The sequence below is a fragment of the Arachis stenosperma genome, chromosome 6 (genome assembly GCF_014773155.1).
Source record: "Arachis stenosperma cultivar V10309 chromosome 6, arast.V10309.gnm1.PFL2, whole genome shotgun sequence".
NCBI lineage: Eukaryota > Viridiplantae > Streptophyta > Magnoliopsida > Fabales > Fabaceae > Arachis > Arachis stenosperma.
This window is the reverse complement of record NC_080382.1, coordinates 1,156,607-1,179,603: the sequence shown is the minus strand read 5'-3', so window position 1 is coordinate 1,179,603 and position 22,997 is coordinate 1,156,607. Positions and strand designations below refer to the sequence as shown.

General features: G+C 33.3%; 3 protein-coding genes and 1 long non-coding RNA gene across 9 annotated transcripts; 3 read left to right on the top strand and 1 right to left on the bottom strand.

The window, feature by feature from the left end:
- Window positions 1-575: 575 nt before the first annotated feature.
- On the top strand, window positions 576-5,897 carry LOC130936508 (protein NPGR2-like). 3 transcript variants are annotated; one of them, XM_057866587.1, is made up of 8 exons: window positions 576-653; window positions 801-974; window positions 1,073-1,106; window positions 1,399-1,727; window positions 2,222-2,474; window positions 3,086-4,302; window positions 4,690-4,843; window positions 5,135-5,897. In XM_057866587.1, the coding sequence occupies exons 4-8, from the start codon at window positions 1,449-1,451 to the stop codon at window positions 5,443-5,445; spliced, it is 2,214 nt and encodes a 737-aa protein (XP_057722570.1). In that variant the 5' UTR covers window positions 576-653; window positions 801-974; window positions 1,073-1,106; window positions 1,399-1,448; the 3' UTR covers window positions 5,446-5,897. The 3 variants fall into 3 exon arrangements, with proteins under 3 accessions (XP_057722570.1, XP_057722569.1, XP_057722568.1); XM_057866586.1 differs by lacking the exon at window positions 1,073-1,106 and having other exon boundaries at window positions 577-653; XM_057866585.1 differs by lacking the exons at window positions 576-653; window positions 1,073-1,106 and having other exon boundaries at window positions 704-974.
- Window positions 5,898-6,044: 147 nt separating this feature from the next.
- Window positions 6,045-9,350, top strand: LOC130936510 (rho GDP-dissociation inhibitor 1-like). Of its 2 annotated transcripts, XM_057866591.1 has the most exons (6): window positions 6,045-6,788; window positions 7,196-7,259; window positions 7,336-7,557; window positions 7,732-7,856; window positions 9,095-9,168; window positions 9,264-9,350. In XM_057866591.1, the coding sequence occupies exons 1-5, from the start codon at window positions 6,540-6,542 to the stop codon at window positions 9,161-9,163; spliced, it is 729 nt and encodes a 242-aa protein (XP_057722574.1). In that variant the 5' UTR covers window positions 6,045-6,539; the 3' UTR covers window positions 9,164-9,168; window positions 9,264-9,350. The 2 variants fall into 2 exon arrangements, with proteins under 2 accessions (XP_057722574.1, XP_057722573.1); XM_057866590.1 differs by having other exon boundaries at window positions 6,046-6,788; window positions 9,095-9,350.
- A 540-nt stretch (window positions 9,351-9,890) lies between these two features.
- Window positions 9,891-18,084, bottom strand: LOC130936509 (phospholipid--sterol O-acyltransferase). 3 transcript variants are annotated; one of them, XM_057866588.1, is made up of 16 exons: window positions 17,735-18,084; window positions 17,163-17,298; window positions 16,898-17,042; window positions 15,891-16,060; window positions 15,698-15,774; window positions 15,056-15,269; window positions 14,793-14,967; window positions 14,353-14,452; window positions 13,221-13,315; window positions 12,777-12,828; window positions 12,550-12,621; window positions 11,726-11,894; window positions 10,803-10,907; window positions 10,645-10,729; window positions 10,262-10,351; window positions 9,891-10,119 (listed from the first exon to the last, which is right to left on the bottom strand). In XM_057866588.1, exons 1-15 carry the CDS (start codon window positions 17,966-17,968, stop codon window positions 10,270-10,272), a joined length of 1,911 nt encoding a protein of 636 aa, XP_057722571.1. In that variant the 5' UTR covers window positions 17,969-18,084; the 3' UTR covers window positions 9,891-10,119; window positions 10,262-10,269. The 3 variants fall into 3 exon arrangements, 2 of the variants coding, with proteins under 2 accessions (XP_057722571.1, XP_057722572.1); XM_057866589.1 differs by having other exon boundaries at window positions 9,913-10,137; XR_009068121.1 differs by lacking the exon at window positions 9,891-10,119 and having other exon boundaries at window positions 10,333-10,351; window positions 10,803-10,897.
- On the top strand, window positions 10,070-11,013 carry LOC130936512 (uncharacterized). Its single transcript, XR_009068122.1, has 3 exons — window positions 10,070-10,257; window positions 10,669-10,744; window positions 10,833-11,013. It is a non-coding gene; the product is annotated as an uncharacterized LOC130936512 (long non-coding RNA).
- Window positions 18,085-22,997: the final 4,913 nt, after the last annotated feature.

Sequence of the window (22,997 nt, the reverse complement as noted above, 5' to 3'; positions counted from 1 at the left end):
ATTTTATTAATATTTTAATTATAAAAACAAATAAAAATATTATTTGTATATTAAAATTATTCATTAAAATTAATTATTAATATATTTATATATATAAATATATATTATTCAATTTATTGTTAATATATATTTATATTTTAATAAATATTTTATATAAATAACTGTTATTAATGGATGATTTAATATACATCTAGAACGTTTGAAAACAAATAAGCAATTATTAAACAATGCTTACATCAATCGTCTTCTTCAATCAAATCAAGTGATCCTCACCGCCAAGTTTATCTATAATTCCTTAATTTTTGCAGATTATATAAGAATCATATCATATCCCTATATATATCACCAAAAAAATATCATATCCCTATATATCGTCTTAATTAATTATATAGAGTAGCAGTTGAAATAATTGCAACAGATGATCCTTCGCCTAACCTTTTTTTATTGATAACAACATTGACCGTAGCAACTAGCAACTAGCAACGCAAGTGAATCATAACTTAGTTTAACTGCCAACTACCTTTGGTTAGTGAGAAAGCAGTAGTTGGTAAATGTGTTTACAGAGCACTTAATTGCCAGCTCATCACACCATGAAAAAAACGCACACCGCCACGTGGCAAGCACTTAACCTCCCCGCCTTTTTCACCATTCAGGTAGGAAAAGAAAAAAAAAAAAACAACTTTCTTCTTCATGCGATTCCGTTCCCCTTTCTCTGAAACTGTGATTCTTGTAACACACGCATTCTGTTCCCACTAACTTGTTTCTTTCTTTCTTTTTTTTCTTTATTTCCCCACTTAAAGTTAAAGGTTTAAAATAAAAGAAAGAGAGATGAAATAGAAGATTATAAAAAGAGTGAAGTGCTTCATTCAAAGGTGCCTTTGATGGATGCATTGCTGGAATTTCAGCAATGGCCGTTACTGTTCATCTCCCTTCTGATTTTTCCCTCTACTTTTCTTTTTCTCAAATACCAAAAGGTTACTTCTTACTTTCCTCTAATCATCGCTCTCTTTTATTCTTTCTTTTTTTTTTTTTCAGTTTCAAATTTTCTTTTTCTTCTTTTGTGTTTCCGAAGTGGAGAGCTCAATTCAATTCACCACCGAAGTCATGTACGAGATTCCTATTTGATTGTTTAGCGAATTTATTATTTTTGCATCGGTTTCGGTTTCAGTTTCGTGACGTTACTTATTTTTCCGTTGAATTCGTTTGATTCTTATCACTTTTCAATTTCGGATGGTGTGATTTTGATATGATTTCCCTGAACATATAGCTGAGATTTCCGGTTTTTTTTTTTTGGAAAACTAATTTAGTTTAGATGTTTAATTGAATAGGAAATGGAAACAGTTTTTTGTTGTTTTCGGTGATGATTTTGTGATTTCGTTTGAATTTGATATGTGACAGTGGTTCAACGGTTGTGGCTTGTGGGAAGTTATTGGGTGAGTTGAGAAAGCATGGGAAATGGAAATAGGCAGGGGAGGAGGAAGAAGAGGAGGAGTTTGAAGAACATGATGCAGTGCCTGTGCTCAGGGGAGCAGTTGAGACGAGAAGGAGGCATGGATGAGATGGCAGTTCCTTCGTCATCGGATTCTCTTGCCACTAAGGACTATTATTCGGCCACGACCGGCAGCGGCCGTTCTGGACAGGATGGACAACTTCAAAGGAGGCTGGATGCAGGAAATATCGAAGAAGCTGAATCGTCGTTGCGTGAGGCCGGCTGCTTGAATTATGAGGTTGGATGCTGCACTGAATGATTAATTAGACTTTATGATATGACTTGCTCTGTGTTATTTACTCTAGAGGGATTGCATAATCATGTGTATTTGCTTGCGTGTATCCAAGTGTTCATCATCTCATGCTTACTTTATTTTCTTCACAGGTATTTTCTATAGTAATGGTTCATCATTGGATGCAATAGCAGATACTGACTGATGTAGTTAGTGGTACTTAGTGGGAAAATGTTGTGTCATTGATGTATTCATATTTACACAAACTAATCTTTCAGTGTATTGCATTCATTTGAGGAAGAGGGAACTTAGCATGTGTCAATTAATTGTATAACACAAGCATTCATCTTACATCATTTTACTGTCAAGGAGTTAGTTTCACTCAGATCATGACTGAGGCTGATGGACATCTTTATATGATAATCTATTTATTGGACTTAAACATAAGTTTCTTGTAAGTTTGTGATCTGCTTAATGAATAATGTGCTGAAAATTTGCAGGAAGCTAGAGCTCTGTTAGGAAGATATGAATATCAGAAAGGGAATATAGAAGCTGCTTTACATGTTTTTGAGGGAATAAATATAGACTCTGTGACTCCAGAGATAAAAATTTCTCTTGCCAAAATAAAAGAGAACCATAGGAGACATTCCAAGAATTATGTTCCGCCGCCAATGTCTGTACATACTGTTGGCACACTGTTTGAAGCAGTTTTCCTTAAAGCACAATGTTTGCAGGCTCTGGGAAGGTTTAAAGGTGCCCACCCTTACTTGATTGACAGATTAGCTCATTGCTTTTTAACTTAAAGGACCTGTTTGCTTAGTTTCTTTTTGATATGCACATTGATGTCGTTTATTTGTTTTCTGTCTTATTTTCCAGTATTACTTCTGTTGCATACTTTGGTTTAAGTATGTAACTGCTACATTTGTTATGAAACTTATTTTGCATGCTTTTTCATTGTCAGGCACCTGGATTGCAGAGTGTTTGTTCGGAACATGTACAAGCTTTCTAGATTCTATTAAGATATTTGTTTACCCTATGCACCCCGTCACTTGAGTTGATTAAAGTGTTAAATCATCCACGTTGTTTACTTGAATATACTGCTTGTTTGAGCCTGCTGTTAAATTTCCCTTTGCTAAAATTGCGTTTTCAAAAAATACTTTCTTAAAGAACACAAATTACCCACTACTGCTGCTAGCACTTTTATACTTTTTCTCAAAATCTCAAACTCCATGTAGACAATCATCTCTTACTAGTCTGATAGATATTATCTCTCAAATATTCTAAAAGAAATTTCTCTTTAGAATGTTTGAGCTGTATGAGAATCCAAAATATTCTCTGATGTATACTTCCTAAAATTCTTGCAGAAGCTGCCCAATCTTGCAAAGTTATTCTGGACATAGTTGACTCTTTGTTGCCTGAAGGCTCGTGTAAAAACTTTGGTGCTGAATGTAAATTGCAGGACACTGTAACTAAGGCAGTTGAGCTACTTCCAGAATTATGGAAACTTGCTGATTGTCCACGTGAAGTTATCATGGCTTACCGACAGGCTCTCCTACGTCGGTGGAACCTTTCCTCCGAGACCATAGCAAAGATTCAGAAAGAATTTGCTGCTTTTCTTCTTTATAGCGGAGCGGAAGTAATCCCCCCAGATCTCCGTTCACAAAAGGAAAACTCATTTGTGCCCAGAAACAACATAGAAGAGGCTATACTAATTTTAATTATTTTGCTAAGAAAAGTCTCTTTGAATGAAATTGAGTGGGATCCTTCAATTTTGGACCACCTTTCATTTGCTCTGTCGGTTTCAGGGGATTTGACAGCTTTAGCCAATCAATGGGAAGAATTGCTTCCTGGGACTATTAATCGAGGAGAAAGATATTATGCTCTTGCTCTTTGTTATTATGGTGCTGGTCAAGACCTGGTAGCATTGAATCTTCTTAAAAAATTATTAAGTAGCAACGAAGATCCAAAACATGTTCCAGCTTTGTTGATGGCTTCTAACATTTGTTGCAAGAACCCCAATCTTGCAGAAGATGGGGTCAACTATGCTCGCCGAATGCTAGAGAACTTGAATGGCAGATGTGACCAGTTGGAAAGTCGTGCAAATTGCTTACTTGGTATTTCACTTTCAGCACACTCAAAAATAGCTGTTTCTGATTCCGAGCGGATTCGGAGACAGTCCGAGGCACTTCAGTTTCTGGAAACTGCAAGGAGAATGACTAGAATGAGAGACCCATTTATATTGTACTATCTTAGTTTAGAATATGCAGATCAAAGGGAGTTGGATTCTGCACTTCATTATGCTGAGTGCTTTCTGGAACTGGAAGCTAGGGCTAGTATTAAAGGGTGGTTGTTGTTAGCCCGGATATTATCAGCACAAAAACAGTTTTTGGATGCTGAATCTGTTGTTAATGCTGCTTTGGATCAGACTGCAAAATGGGATCAAGGAGAACTGTTGCGAACAAAAGCTAAACTGCAAATTGCACAGGGCCAGTTAAGGAGTGCCTTTGAGACATATGTTCAGCTTCTTTCTATTCTTCATATTCAACAGAAAACTTTTGGTCAATGGAAGAAGCTGTGTAAGGTTGGTCGGTTGAAATGCTTGTTGGTTTACTATCTTGAGTCGTAAGCTTTTGTTCTTTTGATTACTAGAGATTTATAGGTGCTCTTAGAGCAAGAAGGGGGCGGTGTTTTGATCTATTGATATCTAACATTTCAGCTCTTTTGGGTCATCGTTGTCTTTTGACTTTAACTTGATTTACAATTGTCGAAGTGTCGATCATTTAATGGAAACGTGCACCACTCTTCTTGCTGTAGAAGCACCAAAGTATATTGTTCTGTGCTTATTGTGATCAAAACTGGCTGGATATGGTCTCCCATAAACCTGTAAAATTTATTTTTACAGAGATGCATTTTGGAAGTAACATTGTTTCTAGCTGCTTAACCTTATTATCCTTACTCTTTGGAGCAGGATTCTAGAGATCATGCTTGGAACTTGGAAGTGGAATTATGGCATGATCTTGCTTATGTCTATATATCTCTGTCATGTTGGCATGATGCAGAGATGTGTCTTTCTAGATCTAAAGCCATAAAACCATACACTGCATCAAGGTTGCATGCACTGGGTAAGTAAAATAAAATCCTTGAAAATGTGTTACCTGAGCATAACCTTTTTTGAAATAACTTGTGGTTATCATCTGATGCATGGTTTTATATTTTTATAGCTATCTAATGCATTGGATGTTTAATGATGCGTGTATCTTACCGAAGAAAAGCATGCCACAGAAAATAGTTAAATAACTCTTAACAGTCTAACATGTTCCAAATTCAATTTTATGATGATATGATACCCTAACCTAACCTCACAATTGAAACATCTTGTGGAAAACTTGTAATGATTGACATGATATTCACAGGTACAATGCACGAGGCAAAGGGCCTTTACAAGGAGGCTCTAAAAGCATTTCGAGATGCTTTGGATATCGATCCGGGACATGTCCCTAGCTTGATATCCTCTGCTGTGGTTCTTAGACAGTTCAATGGTCAGTCAAATGCTGCCATCAGAAGCTTTCTGATGGACGCACTACGGCATGACCGGATGAACGCTTCTGCATGGTACAATCTTGGCATTCTTCACAAGGCCGAGAATAAAATATCAGAAGCTGCAGAATGTTTTGAGGCAGCAAACTCCCTAGAAGAATCAGCACCAGTTGAACCATTCAGATGACAGGGTCTCCAAGCACTTCTTAACGTCATTTCGTGCGTCATGCATCATGCGTGGTTTATATTTTTAATAATAATTTGAGGTGATTCGTTCATTTACCCTATCACCTTTGAATTTTAGTGTAACCTTCACTCTAACATCCAAATTATTTATTTGTTATCATTTGATTAGTCCTTGTCCTGTCCATAGCTCATGAATTTGTGTTCAAATATTAAATAAAACTTGTTTGTAAATAGACCTTAATAGAGTCATTGACATAAAGCATGAAAAGTATTGCCCCTTTTCACTCCTTCCCTCGCAGTCACGTATTTCTCTTCTGCATTCGTCTGTCTCCAGCACTCAAAGTCTGAAACTGAGAAGTAAAAGAAGAAAACAACTACTTTTGTCACATTTCATTTTTCTAAATACATCTTTATGCAAGATTAGTCACCATTGCCTAAGTTTTTTCAACCATGGGTATAGAGAATAAATCAGTAACTGGTTTAAAATACATATTAAAATAAAAAATCCACATTGAAAATGAATTAAACATATATTTATACACAAATAACATATATTAGTTTGTATATAGCATTTGAAGTTTTTTATACACCATTGGTTTGTCCCATTCTTTCTTGTTCTTTATTCGTCATTTTTTATAATATTATTTTGAAATAAAAATGTTGTTTCCTGTATGTTCTACAACAAACACCGTACGACAATACCTATACCAAAAATGGAGACACTAGATTGGTTGGTTATTGGTAAAAGGGAATTAAAATATGATGAGAATATTTGTGACAGAATAGCGACACAATTGAGAGAAGCACATGGCGACAGAGTGGGGACAAATTGTGAATGAAAAACGGTGAAAGTCAAAAGACACAGATTGATACGTGTCTGTCATGTCAGTCAACACTGCCAGTTGCAGTCACAAAACTCTGACTCTTCTTTTTCTTTTCAGTATTTACACACACAATAACTTTGTCTCTCTTTGATTATTGTGCCAACAATAAAAAAAAGTAATAATCCATTGGAAGATAACACTTAACACAACACATTATTACAATACAAGAGTCAAGAGCTTCTCTTTGTGGTGGTGGTGTTGAAGAGAGAGAATGGAGAGTGGGAATAGGAAGAGAGCAGAGGATGAAGAAGCAGGGCCATCATCATTGATCTCTACTGCTTTTAGGGTTGGTGAAAGCCACCAACAACAACTGAATCAAAAGCCAATAAGGGAAGTGGAAGAAGAACAAGCAGAGCAAGAAGAAGATGATGATGAACAAAGCTTTGGTGGTGATCACAAAAATTGTGGCTTTGTACCTGGTCCTTTACTTTCTCTCAAGGAGCAGATCGAACGGGATAAGGTTTTTACTTCCCATCATTTTTTGAAGCTCTTTGTTTATTCTGCACTTGTTTCTGTGGGATTGAGGGAAGGTTAAAACTTTAGTTCTTTGTAACTGAATTTCATTGACTACAAGTCTACACTGGATTTTCAGTTGTCACTAGTTACTTCTATATTAACTTACATAGTCTTTTTTAAAAAAAATTATTTTGTTTGATGTCTATTCTGTGTTTGGTAAGAAGATAGTGAAAATAACAAAGCGTATTGAACATAATGTGGCATTGGGTCATTATTTTCATTTCAGGCAGCTGTGGCTTAATTATTCACAATGCATCATAAAGAAGATATGATGCATTTTTGCATGCAGGTGGATTCTCATAGGTTGATTATTAGAATCACATTCATTGGTCTGTTATTTGTGGTATGCAGGAGGACGAAAGCCTAAGAAGGTGGAAGGAGAAGCTGTTGGGTTGTTTGGAAAGCGATTTAGATGGTTTGTTTTGTCATCCTTGTTTATGCTTCACTTAACCTTTTGCTCAGTTCTGCTTAAGTTGTTTCCTTTTTATTAGGCCAATTGGATCCTGAAGTGAAATTTCATTCCATTGGAATTCTCTCTGAGGATTTTGGTGAAATTGTTATCCCCTTATCTGTGGACGAAAATCGTAACGGCCGAAATCTATTCACTCTCAAGGAGGGATCTTGCTATCAGCTTAAGCTAAAATTTAGTGTTCTACACAACATTGTGTCTGGCTTGACATACTCCAACACTGTGTGGAAAGGAGGGCTTCAAGGTATTCAATTGAAATTTTTGCTTTTGTTAGATAGTTTTGAATTTGTAAGGCTTTTAAAAAAATCAGAAAAATTAAAAGTCTTATGTTTATGATTATGAAATTGGTCAATTAGATTGACATTTTTTTTCTTGGTGTGTGTTACTCACATGTTGATTATGCTCTTGTGCTTTTCAGTTGATCAAAGCAAGGGAATGTTAGGGACTTTTGCTCCTCAAAAAGAACCATATGTCTATGCCTTGAAGGAGGACACCACTCCATCAGGTGCACTTGCAAGGGGTGTTTACTCTGCCAAACTTAAGGTATGAAGAAACAAAAATGACTGCTTTTTGCTCATAATTAAGTTTATGCCAAGGCTTCAATTAATATATGGAAAGAACATGTAGTGTTATTCATCATCTTTTTTTAAGATGTTTTTATCAAAGTATAGTTGATGCTATATCATGAAGATTCAACAAAGTTTTATGTATCCGGACTTGTGATATATGATATTGATCCATGTAGTTGACCCCATCTAATGGGATAAGACTTTATTATAGTTTGTTTTTTTATAGTTGATGCTATTATTCAAATGTTTGTTATCTTAAGCTTGTTTTAATGTTGTCATGCTCAGAGCAATAAGCATATTCTGGAATTTGGAACTTCAATTTGATGTGCATGCTTTTTTCCGTTATGTTTATCTTAATCGGAATTATGTTAAGACCAGCCAAGAAAATAGTTTAGCATTGATATTAGGTTGGCGTTGGTTTGTAGGAGAATTGAAAAGTAGAAAATTTGGAATAAAAACCCTTTCTCTCCACTAAATCCCCAAAGTGGTTATTGAGATTCACACCATGCATCGATTTGGTCCCTGAAGTTCCAATTACACTATTATCGTCCCCAAGATTGATCTCTAGGCGCCATAGTGGTCCCTCGACCTCTTTGCGATACTCAGCAAACAGGTGAAACGACATTGTTTGCTTTTGGCACCCAATAAAAGCAGATGGAACGTCGTTTTGATATATGTTGGCATTTAAAACAGTTTTCGCATATATGAAAACGATGTCGCATCTGCTTTCATTGGGCGCCAAAGGCAAACGAGATCATTCCACCAGTATCTAGCGTGGCATTGGTGCTGAGTCACTGTAAGAAAGGGGTCGAGGGACCACTATGGTACTCAGAGATCAATCTCGGAAACGATAATAGTGCAAATGGAACCTCAAGAACCAAACTGGTGCATGGTGTGAGTCTCAAGAACCACATTAGGGATTTAGTCCCTTTTTCTCTTGTACATTACACATGCTTAGTACAATTAGAACACAAGGAGGTGAAAAATAACGTGTTTATAGTTAATAATATTTAGTTTTCATTCATTTATTTTACAACCAACATAGTTCAATCTGCCAGAGGCTATTGCAAAATTGAAATTTCAAGCTAGTCTATATGAAGATGTGAAGACCTTCCATTGTTGAAACTATTTTTAGACAATATCTACACTTTGTACAATTGACTCAAGTTGATGTCTAAATAAAGTTGTTTCTCTTTTGTTGGTGTCTTACAGTTTGAAGATGACGACAAAAGGTGTCACATGGAGCTCAAATATTTGTTCGAGATAAAAAGGAGAAGCTAGCCCTGGTTTTATTTTAATGACACGTTTTGTTATGCATATTTGTATCTTCAGCTCCAAATCCTTAGTTATATTTTTCTTTTCTTTGTTGATGATGCTACAGGTTTATATTTGCTTGCTAATAGTCAAAAGAGGGATGAACTCCATTGTGATGGCATATCTTTAACAACTAGAAAATAATTATAATGGATCTTTGTGTGATAAGATAATGATTAGCATCTTGGTGGTAAGATCAATCTTACAATCAACCACTTTTAAGTTGTGAAGCAGTGGCTTCTCGATGAGTCGTTTGTTTTATAACTTATAAGGAATCACACGGTTTAACATCCAAGGATCTTGTTCACAAATTAAACTAACATCAAACTAAACAATTTAAGTCATGGTTAACAATCCTCAAATTATATATCTTGCACATAACCTAAGTTTCATATGTTAATGATGTCAAACTGTATGACCAGTTTTAATGTACAGATCCACCAAAATTATGACCTGATATTTCTCAGTAAGCAAAATGGGAAATGCTCACTCAAGTAACCAGCAGTAAAAAATTGCTCCTAACTTTAATCATTAACAGAATAAATCGTGTATCTTAACAAATACAAGACCATGACCTAAATATTGTTTTGTTACGCATTTGAAGGTACACATATTAGATGGTAGATGCCGCCATTAACATGCCACTGAAGAGGTTCCCGCAGCTACATATACTAGACTACAACATTACAAATCTCTGTAATCTGAGCCAAAATATACTGTGAAAATGGTGAATGTGGATGAAAGATGAGCTGAGGAATGGGTCAAAAGTTCCACACACGGGAAAAAAGAATTTGCTGGCATTCAGTGGCGCTACAAGCCGCAGGAAAACACGGCCAAAAATCAGTTATGGAGGATCTGTTCTAATATTCATGTGTAGCATGTCGTGCGGCGGATGACTTGCCTGGGGTTAGCCCCACCAGTACCTAAGGTAACAACAGAATCTTTTAACAGACAAAGAAAGACAAAAATCATGGGGATGTGGTGGTGTTCAGTCTAGTTCAAAATCATGTAGCAGTGTACATTCAAGCCATAGAAAAGAGAATATTCATGAGGAATACAAGGTACCTTCTTATTTACAAATAATTCAACAACTGGTTAGTTGAAGTAGATTTCAACCTACAGCTTTGTCCCAGGTGAACATCACCAAAGACATACCTGCATTATTATACATCTGACAGGTTAAAAGAATAAATCAAAAGCAAGTTAACAAAATTTTAGTGGGGGAATTCCATTAAATGAAGCTTATAAAAAATATTCCCAATTAACAACTATTGTATTTTATGATCTAATTCAGCTTAGCTAACCATTAATCAATCTGCAAGAAATAATTAGTCTTATTATTTGGTGAATTCTCCAAAATTGGAAATATGTTTTGCCAACATTTCCACTCATAATCTTCCTGAAAGGTAAATCAAACCTTAAATGGAAGGCAAAAAGTTAAAAATGACCTATATTCACAATATTCTGCCCAGGCACAGCGAGCTTTGCCGTAATCCCAGTAACAGTCATCATCCCTCAAGGGTCCTCGCTTAGCTGTAATGGCACAAAGTAAGCAGAGATTCTTGTCTGAACCTTCTAAAATTGTTTACGGAAGTACATGAAATACCTTTTGTGACAAATTTTGATTTTGCATCAGGATGGACATCATGCCACATCTCAAGCCATAACTCTCGCATTAGCACCGGTGATCTCACAATGTTCCTGTGATTTGCTACACAAAGATTTTGTCAGTTTACTTTTATGTATCCCTGTCATAAACTACCTTTGTAAAGGACATGCAAACAATGGCCTGGCAGTTCAAATCTCTCTATTCCATACCTATTCATTTCTGAGTTTTTTGAAATAACCAAAGCATATGAAGTTTTTGGAACTACAATTGATGTCTTTGTCACATTAGCTAAAACTTATTTGTTTTTTTCCTTTCAGCTGTGTTCGGAAGGGAGACTGAAACTGAGAGACAGAAACTGGGAGATAAGACTAAGACTGAAACTAAATTAAGTCTCTGTATTATGTTTGGTGTAAAATGTACCGACTGAGTTATGTCTCAGTATTATGTTTAGTTTAAGATAAATATGAAGATTGAAGGGTAGATTTGGAATTTGAAAAGTTAAATGAGGATATTTTTGAGAAAAAAATGTTATAAAGTTTCAGTCTTCGTCCTAAAAAATTTCAGTCCCCTGTGTCCCCACTTTCTGGAGGTACTTAAAGGACTAAAATTGTGTCCCGAGACTAAAATTTTAGTTCTAGTCTCTGGTCACCAAACACAGTACTGAATCCCAATCCCCTAGTCTCAGTTCCAGTCTCTAAAAAGAAATGCTACCTTCTATCACAGCAAGATGGACTTTGCCTAGACTAAGAATGGACCAATAACTCTTGCTCATCCATAAAAACTAGTAGTCAATGATGAACGGCAGCTTTTATGGAACTGATGAAAAAAGTAACGAATGCAGGTAAATAACTGTGCCATTTTTGTAAGCCTAAAAAAAAAGCATCAGTTAGTCCATGACAACTCAGAGGGCAGACTCTTACCTTTATCAAGTTCCCAAACTGCTGTCCTCTTTCCTGGAAGACTCTCAGAATCTTCATAATATGTTATGTACTTAACCTTTGGTGATCTTGTCATGTTTGCAACAACATCTTCATCATGGTGATGTTCTACATTCAACTCAATTTGTACATCTGTACCATCATGCTCAGACTGAAAATAAGAACAGATAGATAAAATGATCGTCATTCAATACAATGTTAACATGTAATCAAATGACAGTTAAAATATGACAGGTAAATACATCTTAACAAGAAATGATAAAGTTGAGAAGATAAAGCTTTCTAAAAATCAAAATGAATTCATTTAGTAGCTGCCACTTTTAGATGTTGGTTTCAGGAAATTGATAAATCGGAAACTAACTGAACAAGATAATTTAGAACAGAGACAACAAAACAGATAACTATGTCAAATTGCCATATCAGAGTGAAGAAATAAGCAAATATGGTTCTAAAGCTTCTGGATCCTATAACTTTTACACATACAGTTAAAAAGACACAAGAAACCACATCAATTCTGAATAGACATAATGTAATGTCAATTGCTGCTTGTTTTCCAAAATTATGTAACTCATTTACATCAAACACATCTTCTGGGCTTATTATCCATGATCACACTCCCAGTAAACTAAACAAACAGGTGCATGCCACACTATTGTAACACTGTAGTCCCAGCAAATTAACAATTAATAACACATCTTTGCTACTATATGCAACTTAACCACACAGCATAATTCTGAATGAAAACCCTATAATCAAAGTTAATTCCAGATGAAAAGGGCAACCAACTGCTTTTTAGACTGGCATACCTGAGGCGCTCTTGTTATGTTCACCTTTGGTCCAAGCCAGCTCTTGCACCATGCAAGGGAGTTGTATGGTACCTGTAACGGGTTGAATATATTGTAATCTAATTGTTGTATGTAGGTGCTGTCCTCGCAAATCCATTAACAGCACAAGCAGTAAACTAGAACAGTCAACATGTTATGCCTTCCTTCATAATCACAACCACATAAAAGGAAACTTAATCTAAGCTAACCGTCTCATCTCCACTTGTGGCTCCAGGATTCCCTTCAATCAGATTCCCTGACCTGACAGTTGAGACAAGTTTTTAATATGTTCAAATAGGATACCAGAACAGCATACAAAGGACAAACTGTAATAGTAACATCTGTTTGACCACCATATATGTGTTGCTTTACCACAAAAATATCAAAATGAAAGATAAAACCACAAATTTGATTTAACAAACCATCCCCCTACCCCCTCCCTCCCAAAATAAAGGATGACCACCAAAAGTTAACAAAGTGCAGTCAATCTCTTGTAGAAGTTGACGATGACAAATTTGCATATTCATGACCCTGAGACTGTTAGTCAATCTCTTAAAAAATTAGGGAGGAGACAAGGAGATAAGGAAGGGAGGGAACAATAGAATTTTCGTTCTACTAAAAAAAACTTTCAAACCAACAAAAAGAAGGGTTACCTTGAGTATAGAGAACCTTCAAACTCATAAATGATATCCGTAATTATCCAGTTATCAGGGTAAGGCTTGCCACTAGGTGCAAAGTAGTAACCAACCTGTTTTCAATAATTGAAGTAAAATTTATCATTTGCAATGGCACTATCAACGATCAACAGAATCTACAAAGATTTACTGTATTTATAAATCAAGATCCAGGGATACAGGTAAATCATTAAATGTTGGCAAATCAGGAAAAAAATTTAATATACTAGATTATGACATTATTTACATAGCTCAATAAAATATACAAATATTTTAGCTGTAATGACTGTATGCTCATTTTGAAAATGTTATCGGCACATTATTAAGTTACCAGTAAATCAGTCTCAATACCAATGGAAATTACCGAAAATGATCTTAAAGGAAGCAAGGACCAGAATATATAACCTTACATGCTGAACTCAGTCTCTCTAGAATGTTAAACACTATTGAATTGACTAACACAAAGGAGTAGCCATTTAATATTCTTTAAGAATATAAAATATTTGACTATCTTTTCATTTTAGGCATGAGAGCAGAATTATCTTTTCATTTCCCAGTCATGCAAAATGCTTCTTTATTGTATATTCTTATATGTGGCCTCTGCTTAACACAATTAATCATACTAGAGGAAAGCGATAAGCTTATGGATTGGTAATAATTAATAAACATGACAGAATGTGAACAATGATGAAATTGGCATTCATCAATTCATATAGTACTTGTAAGTTGTGACTCCACAGATGTGTGAGAATAATGTGAGATATACCATAGAACTAAAGGATTAAGGCAATCTACAGCTGTCAAAACTGAATAAAACTTACTGTTTACATATGCAGTTCAACCAATTCAGCCCAAAAATGTTTTTAAAAAAATTGATGTCAGATATGTCAAAGGCAAACTATAAATGAACTTGGCAGAGTTCACAACCCAACAACATGATGGGGACACAAAAGATTTAAAAAAGCCCAGTGCAAAAGTTTTCAAGATTTTAGACCTACGAAACAACTTAACCAAACTAATAGTCACTCACTTCAATGGAACTCCTTAGCATATTTTCAATTATTTAGATATTATACACCAGAGTGTGCTCAGTTGTAGAAGTAAATTGTACCTTAGTCTTTGAATCAGTGCCATAAATGCAGAAGACATTTTTTATTGGTGGCCGGTCCCAAGGTGTCAGAGGATTAAGAACAGGATCATTGATATATGATCTGAAACATCGAAGTGTTCAAACATTAGCCAGTTTGATGGTAGAGCTATAATATAGTGGCATATTTCTCTTCCTTAGAAGTAAAGTATTCTAAAAATATACTTTGTTATTATTATTCTTTGTTGTCGAATCTTTTTGCTGTTTATAGTAATCTTTATATAAATAAACCAGATGTAACTATCTTGGTAAATGGATGGCCATTCTTTGCACTACCTTGTATCTAAAATTTTGTAAATATAAAAAGAAATTGAAGCTTCAGATGCCTTAATCTTTTGGCATCTTTGTAAAACAGTCAATTATTTGATGCAAAATATATTCTTCTGATTAGAGATATCACATACTTTTCTAACTGGTACAACAGCCTCTTGCTGTCTGGATCGTAATCTTCAATTGCCTTGAAAAAGGTTCCATCTGACATTTCGCGAGCTGAAAAAGATAATTGTGTAGGTATTCCGCATTCCATGCTAGACAAATTAGACTGAGGTATTTCTGTGATTGAAGGGTATGCATCAAATCCTGTGAGCAGTAGAAAACACGGTTGAGGACCACAACCCCCATAACAAGACTCCCCACAATTACATACAAAATAATCATCAGATTTTACCACGAGTTGAAGGAATTTCAATGTTGATTAAATTTGTTGGCCATCCAGAGAAGTTTGACTGAAATTCCTTATCTTCACAGTGATAGGTGTGGTTACCTACATGCCTTGCCCCAGAAAAATGCTTCCAATAATTACTATTTGATCTACAGTACTTGGAAAAGGGCATCATCCACAATGACGAAGAAAAGGAGTTGAACATCAATCGAGCTGTTCCCTGATACCTTAAAAAAATTATGATAAGCATGAATTAAGACAAGAATATAACTGCATAAGAAATAGCAGCACAGAATATATGTCCAAAACATCCATCAGTTAACATGTCTATCTGCTGGGACTGGTAGTTAATTATCAACTATATTTTAAATATGACAGCAGTGTGTAAGAACTAGCATCAGCTAAAGATTAAAAATATTAAATAACACTGGATGTATTAATGGAAACTGAGATTCCAATGAGAGCATCAGAGAGTTATGTAGTAGAATAACTGTGTCATGTCAGATAAATATATGAGATCCTGATCAGGTAGAACTAAAAACCTAAGAAAGGGGTTATGGAAACCTATAAGGTTAAACAGTTCATGCCTATATTAAGTAATAAACATATAAAAAATGAAAAGAGAAACTATAAAAATTAAAAGCAAACCTCTGAAATAGGAAGACCAAATGTGAATCCTGAAAGTGTTGCTTCAACAGTTTCAGTTGCACCAAGAAGGGGAGCTCCTGATACCCCAATCAAAGATAAAAAATGGGTATATAAAGTTATTGTTATTATCAGCTATTAGAGTCTACATCAGCTTTTTTATGGATTATAACAAATTAACATAAGCCAACCATACCAACAGCAAAATAGGCATGAATATGTTGATCTAGCCATTGGATATAGTGCTTTGGTGCAATTTCTAGTTTTAACCACTCCAAGAAATAACGAAAGACATGATTACCCAATGAATGGGCAAAAACCAATGAGGGGCCACCACGAAGTTTATATGCAGTTTCAAATGTCAATCTGCAAAGAGAATTACAAAATGTAAATACAACAAGTCAATTTCATGTAATCATCTGCCTTTTGAAGAGAGGGGATGGGGAGCGGAGGATTCTAACTCAGCTCTGGAATAGTAGAATAACATTCTACTAATCAGTATTAGCATACATATCATTCTAGCGCTCTCTTCAAGTGAGTATATTTGTCATTCTGCTAGCCTTATACTACACAAGATTCTAGTTTTCAATACAGATTGTGTAACCAAATAATTGTGCCAGTCATGCACTAGAAATAAAAGAGGTTGAGTCCTAGAATTTGAACAGACGTGGACTAAGGAATGAGGATAAAAACACTTGCCCGGAAAGGGGAAGGAAATTGTAGAGAACCAGCAGTGAGCAGTGAGCAGTGAGCAGTGAGCAGTGAGCAGTGAGCAGTGTCGCTCTGCTTTTATTTTTAAAAAAATTCTTTGCGATTTCACCACAAGAATTCTGTTACTTAAAGATTATAAGGGCTATAATAAAATTTTACAATCATAACTTCTATCTTCCAGAGTTCCAGTTTCTTCCATTGTTAATCATTTGAAAACTTGGAAAGAACCCATTGTCTCTAGAACTTCTAAACATCAATCAGACTGACGGAAGACAGAACGTATATCATATTTGCCTATGATGTTTGAATAGATGCAAACATAGAACTACATCATATATGCGATTAGTATGTACACATTAAGAAAACCTCTAAACATTGGAAACCAGATGCCCCTTTACCAGCAGTACAAATCAGCAGCACTGGCTCCTAAAATTTTTTGCCAAAACTGTAGCAAGCAAGACATGTAATTGAGATTCAGAGATGTAGGCATACTTGAGCTTATGAAAGTAAAGGTCTCGCTCTTCAAGCATTGATGGTGACAATCTCCAATCATAAGGAACAGCCATTATTGCATTAGCTTCTATTCCAAACTCAATACACCACTTGATCCACTCTTTCCACACCGAAGAAAGAGGTCCTACCAAGAAAAAATAAAAAAGGAGTTCATGATCAAACTACAGAACACAAAATCCACAGCAAACAAGTTATTAAATCATGACTCGCCCTACATAGAGGGAGACAAACAAGAAAAACCCACCTGTAATATAACCTGGATCAAGTTCTGTAATGCCGGAAAGACCACTATCAGGGCGGGACTTGCAATCAGGGTGATCAGTCTGATTGTATGGATCAAGCAACATGCACTTAAGCCAGCAATTGACAGCAGAAAGAAGCTATAAAACAAATGAATTGATCAAAATCTGCTCATATATATACACTAGTCTAAGTGTCTATGCAAGTTTATTAAATTAGCTTATTTTAATTTTAAGAGAGAAAATCTTTGAAGATTAAATTCAAAAGCATTCCGAGGCAGCTTAAGCAATAAACCTACTACTAACATGCTCTTACTAATTAAACTATCAAGCGATACTCGCTCATTATCTGAATCTGCATATATATAAATAAATGACTCCTTCGAAACAAATGAAACACGTATATAAACGGAAATGGAATGCTGAAATTGTTCGAATTACGTTCATATTATTCTTTCATGCACGTCCTGCTCAACCTTACAAGAAAAATCAACCATCGATGAAATTAAACACACACAATATACGTTAAGTATCGTTATTATTAAAATGCAACGTAAACGAGAGAGAGAGAGAGTACTTTGGTGGTGTCGAGCCAGACCAAATCGAGAGGGTTGAAATCGAGGGGAGAGAAAGGGCAGTCGAGGATGGACCACGCACGAAGCTGAGTGGACGCGAAGCCTGGGATTATAATGCCCGATAGCTTCTTGTAGTCAAGCTCCCCTTCGCCGGAGCCGCCTCCCGCCACAGCTACGGCGGCGATGATGAGGCCGATGAGGAGATGCGTCGGCACGAGTGGCGGTTTCTTGGCCATTATGATTATTTCTTGTTTGGCGCAGAGAGAGAGAGAGAACGAGACCACGAGAAATCGAAGGAGTGAGTGTGAGTCTGAACTGAGATCATCGGTTAAAGTGTTAGAAGAGTTGGCAGTCGGATTTCATTATCATTGAAAATTCAATATTCATTATTCAATTGTCATGTTTAGATTTTTGTTATTTTAATGCTTTGTTCTTGGTTTTTGACCATCCACAGATAGAACCATTATTAGTCATCATTGCAGTATTAATTTATTTATATATTTATACTAATACCTAGCCTATGTAAGAGGAGTTTAGCAGATATTATTCGGTGTTACGTTACGTCTACAAATTTTTTTATAATCAAATCTAATTAAATTAGTATAAAATTCAGCGAAAAAAAATATGTGCATATATTATTATTGGTGAATTTTATGATAAAGATATAAATTTATAGATTTTTTTATGTGATAAAAAAAAAATTAAAAATATTAGGACTTATATTTTAAATATTAATAAAATAATTATAAAAAAAATTTATATTTTTTTTATACAATCTCAGTCTATATAATAGAGTGTTCCGTTATTATTTTTTGTTTTTTTGTATTTTTTACTGTACACAAATTTTTTGTTGAAAAATACAAAAACTTATTGATATAATATATAAATTTTTAAAGTATAATACAAAATTTTGCATATAATACAAATTTTTAAAGCATAATATAAAATTTTGCACATAATACAAACTTATCGATATAACACACAAATTTTTATATATAGTACACATTTTTTTGCATATAGCACATAAATTTTTGCATATAGCACCAATTTTTGTTGTAAATGTATTTTGTTAATTTGGTGAGTTAATATTCTGTGTATCTTCTAAAAATTTCTATGTTACACTTCAAAAATTCTATTTTATGCAACAATATTTTTGTGTTGTTTTTTGATATATTTTGCGTATGGGAGTTACTCAAATAAAGACGTTAAAAATGTCTTTTTTTAAAGATATTTTTTAGTAATTAAAATTCAATACACATAATTGATTAAATCATGTTATTTTTATCAAAATTAGATCAGACAAATTAATTTTAGCCAAAAAATCGATGAACTACACCTTGAACTAGTCTAAATTAATATTTTTTTTATAAAAATGACTAAAATATAATTATTATTGTTATTATTATATAAATTTTGAGAACAGAAAATCCTAATTCTTCTCTTATCTCTATACCATCATAGAATTAGGATTTAGGGTTCTTAAAATTAAAAGAAAAAAAATATATATATATATATAAGAATATTTCAGTCGTTTTCTATAATAAAATTATTGTAGTCATTTCTATAAAAGAGAATATTAATTTAGTCAATTCAAAATTTGGTTTACCGATTTTTTGGCTAAATCAATTTGTCTTATCTAATTTTGACGAAAATAACATGATTTAATCGATTAATTATATGTATGAAATTTTAATTACTAAAAATCATCTTTAAAAAATGATGTTTTAAGCGTCTTTATACGAGTGGCTCCCTTTGCGTATTTCATTGGTTCGGTGTCAATATTTTAAACATATAATCTTTAAAAATTTTGTATTGTATACTAAAATTTGTGTGTTGTGCATTATAATTTATGTGTTGTGCATCAATATTTTTGTATTGAATATTTATAAGAAAATAAAAAGATAAAGACGATAATAATAATAATAAAATAAGATGTGAGGATAAAAAAAGAAGAAGAAATTAAACAACAACAGTATTATCAAAAAGAAGAAAAAAAAACAATAGTACCAATGACAGCGACTGGTAATAGCGACGATGACGATGGTGACGACAGTAATGACGACAAAGACGTTGAAAACATAATAATAATGACACGCGAATAAATTTTTATTTTTAAACAACTTAATTAAACTTGATTACTTACTATATTTAAACACCTAATATTTGGGAGGGAGCGAGATCGATGATGGAGAGAGGAAGGAAGAGCTCGAGGGTGATGGGAGGGATGGGTTCGTGTTTAGCCGTTGTGTGGAGCTAAGGTTGCTGGGTTGGGCAATTGGCTAGGGCATCCCAGCAAAACGATGGCGTCTTGCGTGCAACGCACAGTGAGACAAATGAGAGAGATCGAGGAGTAGAGAGAGAGAGAGAGAGGAGATAGGAAGAGGAAAGAAGAAGATGAAGAAGACGAGACACCCTCAAAGGCGTGAACGAGAGGGTTTCTGAAGCAGATGAAGAACAATTTTGATTTTTTGTTTTTTTAATAGGTTTAACACAGATGAAGAACAATTATGATTTTTTGTTTTTTGAATATATTTTTGTTTTGTTGTTTCAATTATTTGAAGCTATAAAATTAGGATTAGTTGAATTCTAAAATTTGATTAATTTAAAAGGGTATTTTTGTGCAATCAAATAAAGGAATGATGTTTAAGGCTTTTTATAAAATTAAATAAATAAATATTTTTTATTTTTATTTAATTAAAATGATATTTTAGTAAAAGTGGTGATATATTATATATTTTAAAAAAATTAAATGCTGATGTAAAAAATAAATTCCACATATCTTATTGTTATTTATCCATATTTTAAACGTATCGGTACATATGAATTTATCATCGTATCGTAATAAACACCTTTTTTTTATTATATATCACCCGTCGACATTAATGCAGGAAGTCACTAACTTAGAATAAGTTGTTTTTTAATATTTTATTTTTTATTATCTAATAAATTATTTGATTAATTTAATTAAATTTATTACCAAAATACTTTAATTATATAATATTATCGATATAATAATAATCAACAAATAATATATATGAAAAAATTAATTATTCGCATAAAATATATAATAGGATTTTTTATTTATATAAATAAATTAAATATATTAATTACTAATTTTTGTAATTTGTAGTATTTTTAGGAAAATGCGTAATATATCGCATTTCGTTTATAGTGTAAATAAATTGAACTAACGCGTATTTTGTTTATACTGTAAACAAAATACGCGTAACTTTAATTCGTTTACCGTATAAACGAAATATGTGGAACAATGATTGTTTACTTGTAAATAAAATACGATAAGACAAACTTGTAGCAACTATAAAAGATGTGCAACCCATTGTATTTTTGACAAGTTCACCTCCTCGGCCTAAACCTTGTCCAAATCATTCATATATACTAGTAGTGTATATTTGGTTGTGTGTATCCCGATTGCCTAATGAGAAATAGGGATAACGGGGTCGTATTTGAGTATGAGAATCCAGTGCTGCTGCGCACACAGCGAGTTGCCTCTCAGTCATGTTACTTTAAATTTAATATATAAAAATTTAATATATTCTTGCATATATAATATGTTATTTAATGAAAAAATAATTACATTTATTAAATAGGACATAACATAACTAAATGTGTTCGTGTAATTAGTTTAAATTTCGGTGACATAAATTTTATTGGTAAAAAATTTTTGATTTTAACATACATAATACCATGCAATAAAGTAGCGTACAATAATCGAATTTCTAACTCAAAGTTCCTCTAACATCCTACAAACACATTCGACCTACTTATAATTACATATTGCTATAACTAAAATCTATTTAGGCACTACTTCTACAATCAACTACGCATAGGACTAACATGAGTACTATAAAAATAAATAACAAAATAAACAGCAACAACAACCTCAAAATCCTCTGCCCCGACAATGTCATGTGGCGTTTAGCTGGTTAATGTCCGCATCGTCCGCCATAATGTTCAACTGAGCCGCCGATTTGGTCAAACAAGGATAAAATTGATAAAAAAAAAAGTAAAGAGTAAATTTTGACTTTTAAAATTGTGAACGAAACCCCTTAAATAGGCGTCACTGAGCCTATTTCGTTTACAGTATAAACGAGTTGAACTTACGCGTGTTTCGTTTACACTGTAAACGAAATAAGGACGTTGCAAAACACATGTGCACACGTCATAGGACCACCTATTTTCAACCTTATTTTATTTACTGTGTAAACGAAATATGCGTTAGTTCAATTCGTTTATACTGTAAACAAAATATGATAGGTTACGCATTTTTGTAAAAGCGTTACAAATTACAGAAATTAATAATTAATATATTTAATTTATTTACTATGCACTCTAATGAGCTGTTAATTATGCTAGTTTATGTTAATATCTCTGTTTCTAATATGATAACATTTGTAATTATTATTTATTAATAAATTTAACTCTAAGAAAAATTAATAACTATTCTAAAATTGATTTATTTTAAACAAAAGTTTTGAAAAGTATTATTTATAGCTGCAAATTATCTCAAAATTAACAAGACAAGAATAATAATATCATACTTTTCAATAATAATTATTCCAATTTTATATGAATCTAAAACACTTATTCCTTCCTTCTCAAATAGATAATATATTGAAATTAAAAATCAACATTGTTCTCCCACTAAATTGTGCGTTGTAGCAATGATTTAGAACAAGTTTTTCATCATATGCATATTGGAACTAGTTGAGGCTAGCACTAAATCCTATATTTTTCGGGTTTTAGTTTTATGTTGGTTTAATGACTATTCTTAGTAAAATAGTAAATCATGGTCTTTCCACATAATTTACAAAATTTTAAAAACTTAAACTAATTCATTAAATAAATTCACGATTTACTCATGGCCTACACTTAAATTTAAATTATGTTTCAAATATAAATACTGATTTTCGTTATTATTTATGGTCAAATATAAATCATGGATAAAACTCATGATTTATATAATAAATTTAAAGACAAACGTACAATAAACTTTTTTTTGGATATCAGATAATTTTATATTTTAAATTATTTATATAAATAAATTATTCTTTTAAATTGGTTCTAAATTTCTGATAAAAATAAGTGGACCTGACATTACACATTTTTTAAGAAATCTTCCTCTCGAAAAAATACAAAGTTATATGCTGATTTTTGTAATGGATTTTTTATTTTAATAAATAAATTAATTATAATAATTATTAAAATAAATAATTTAAAAAATATTTATTGAAAGAAATATCTTTT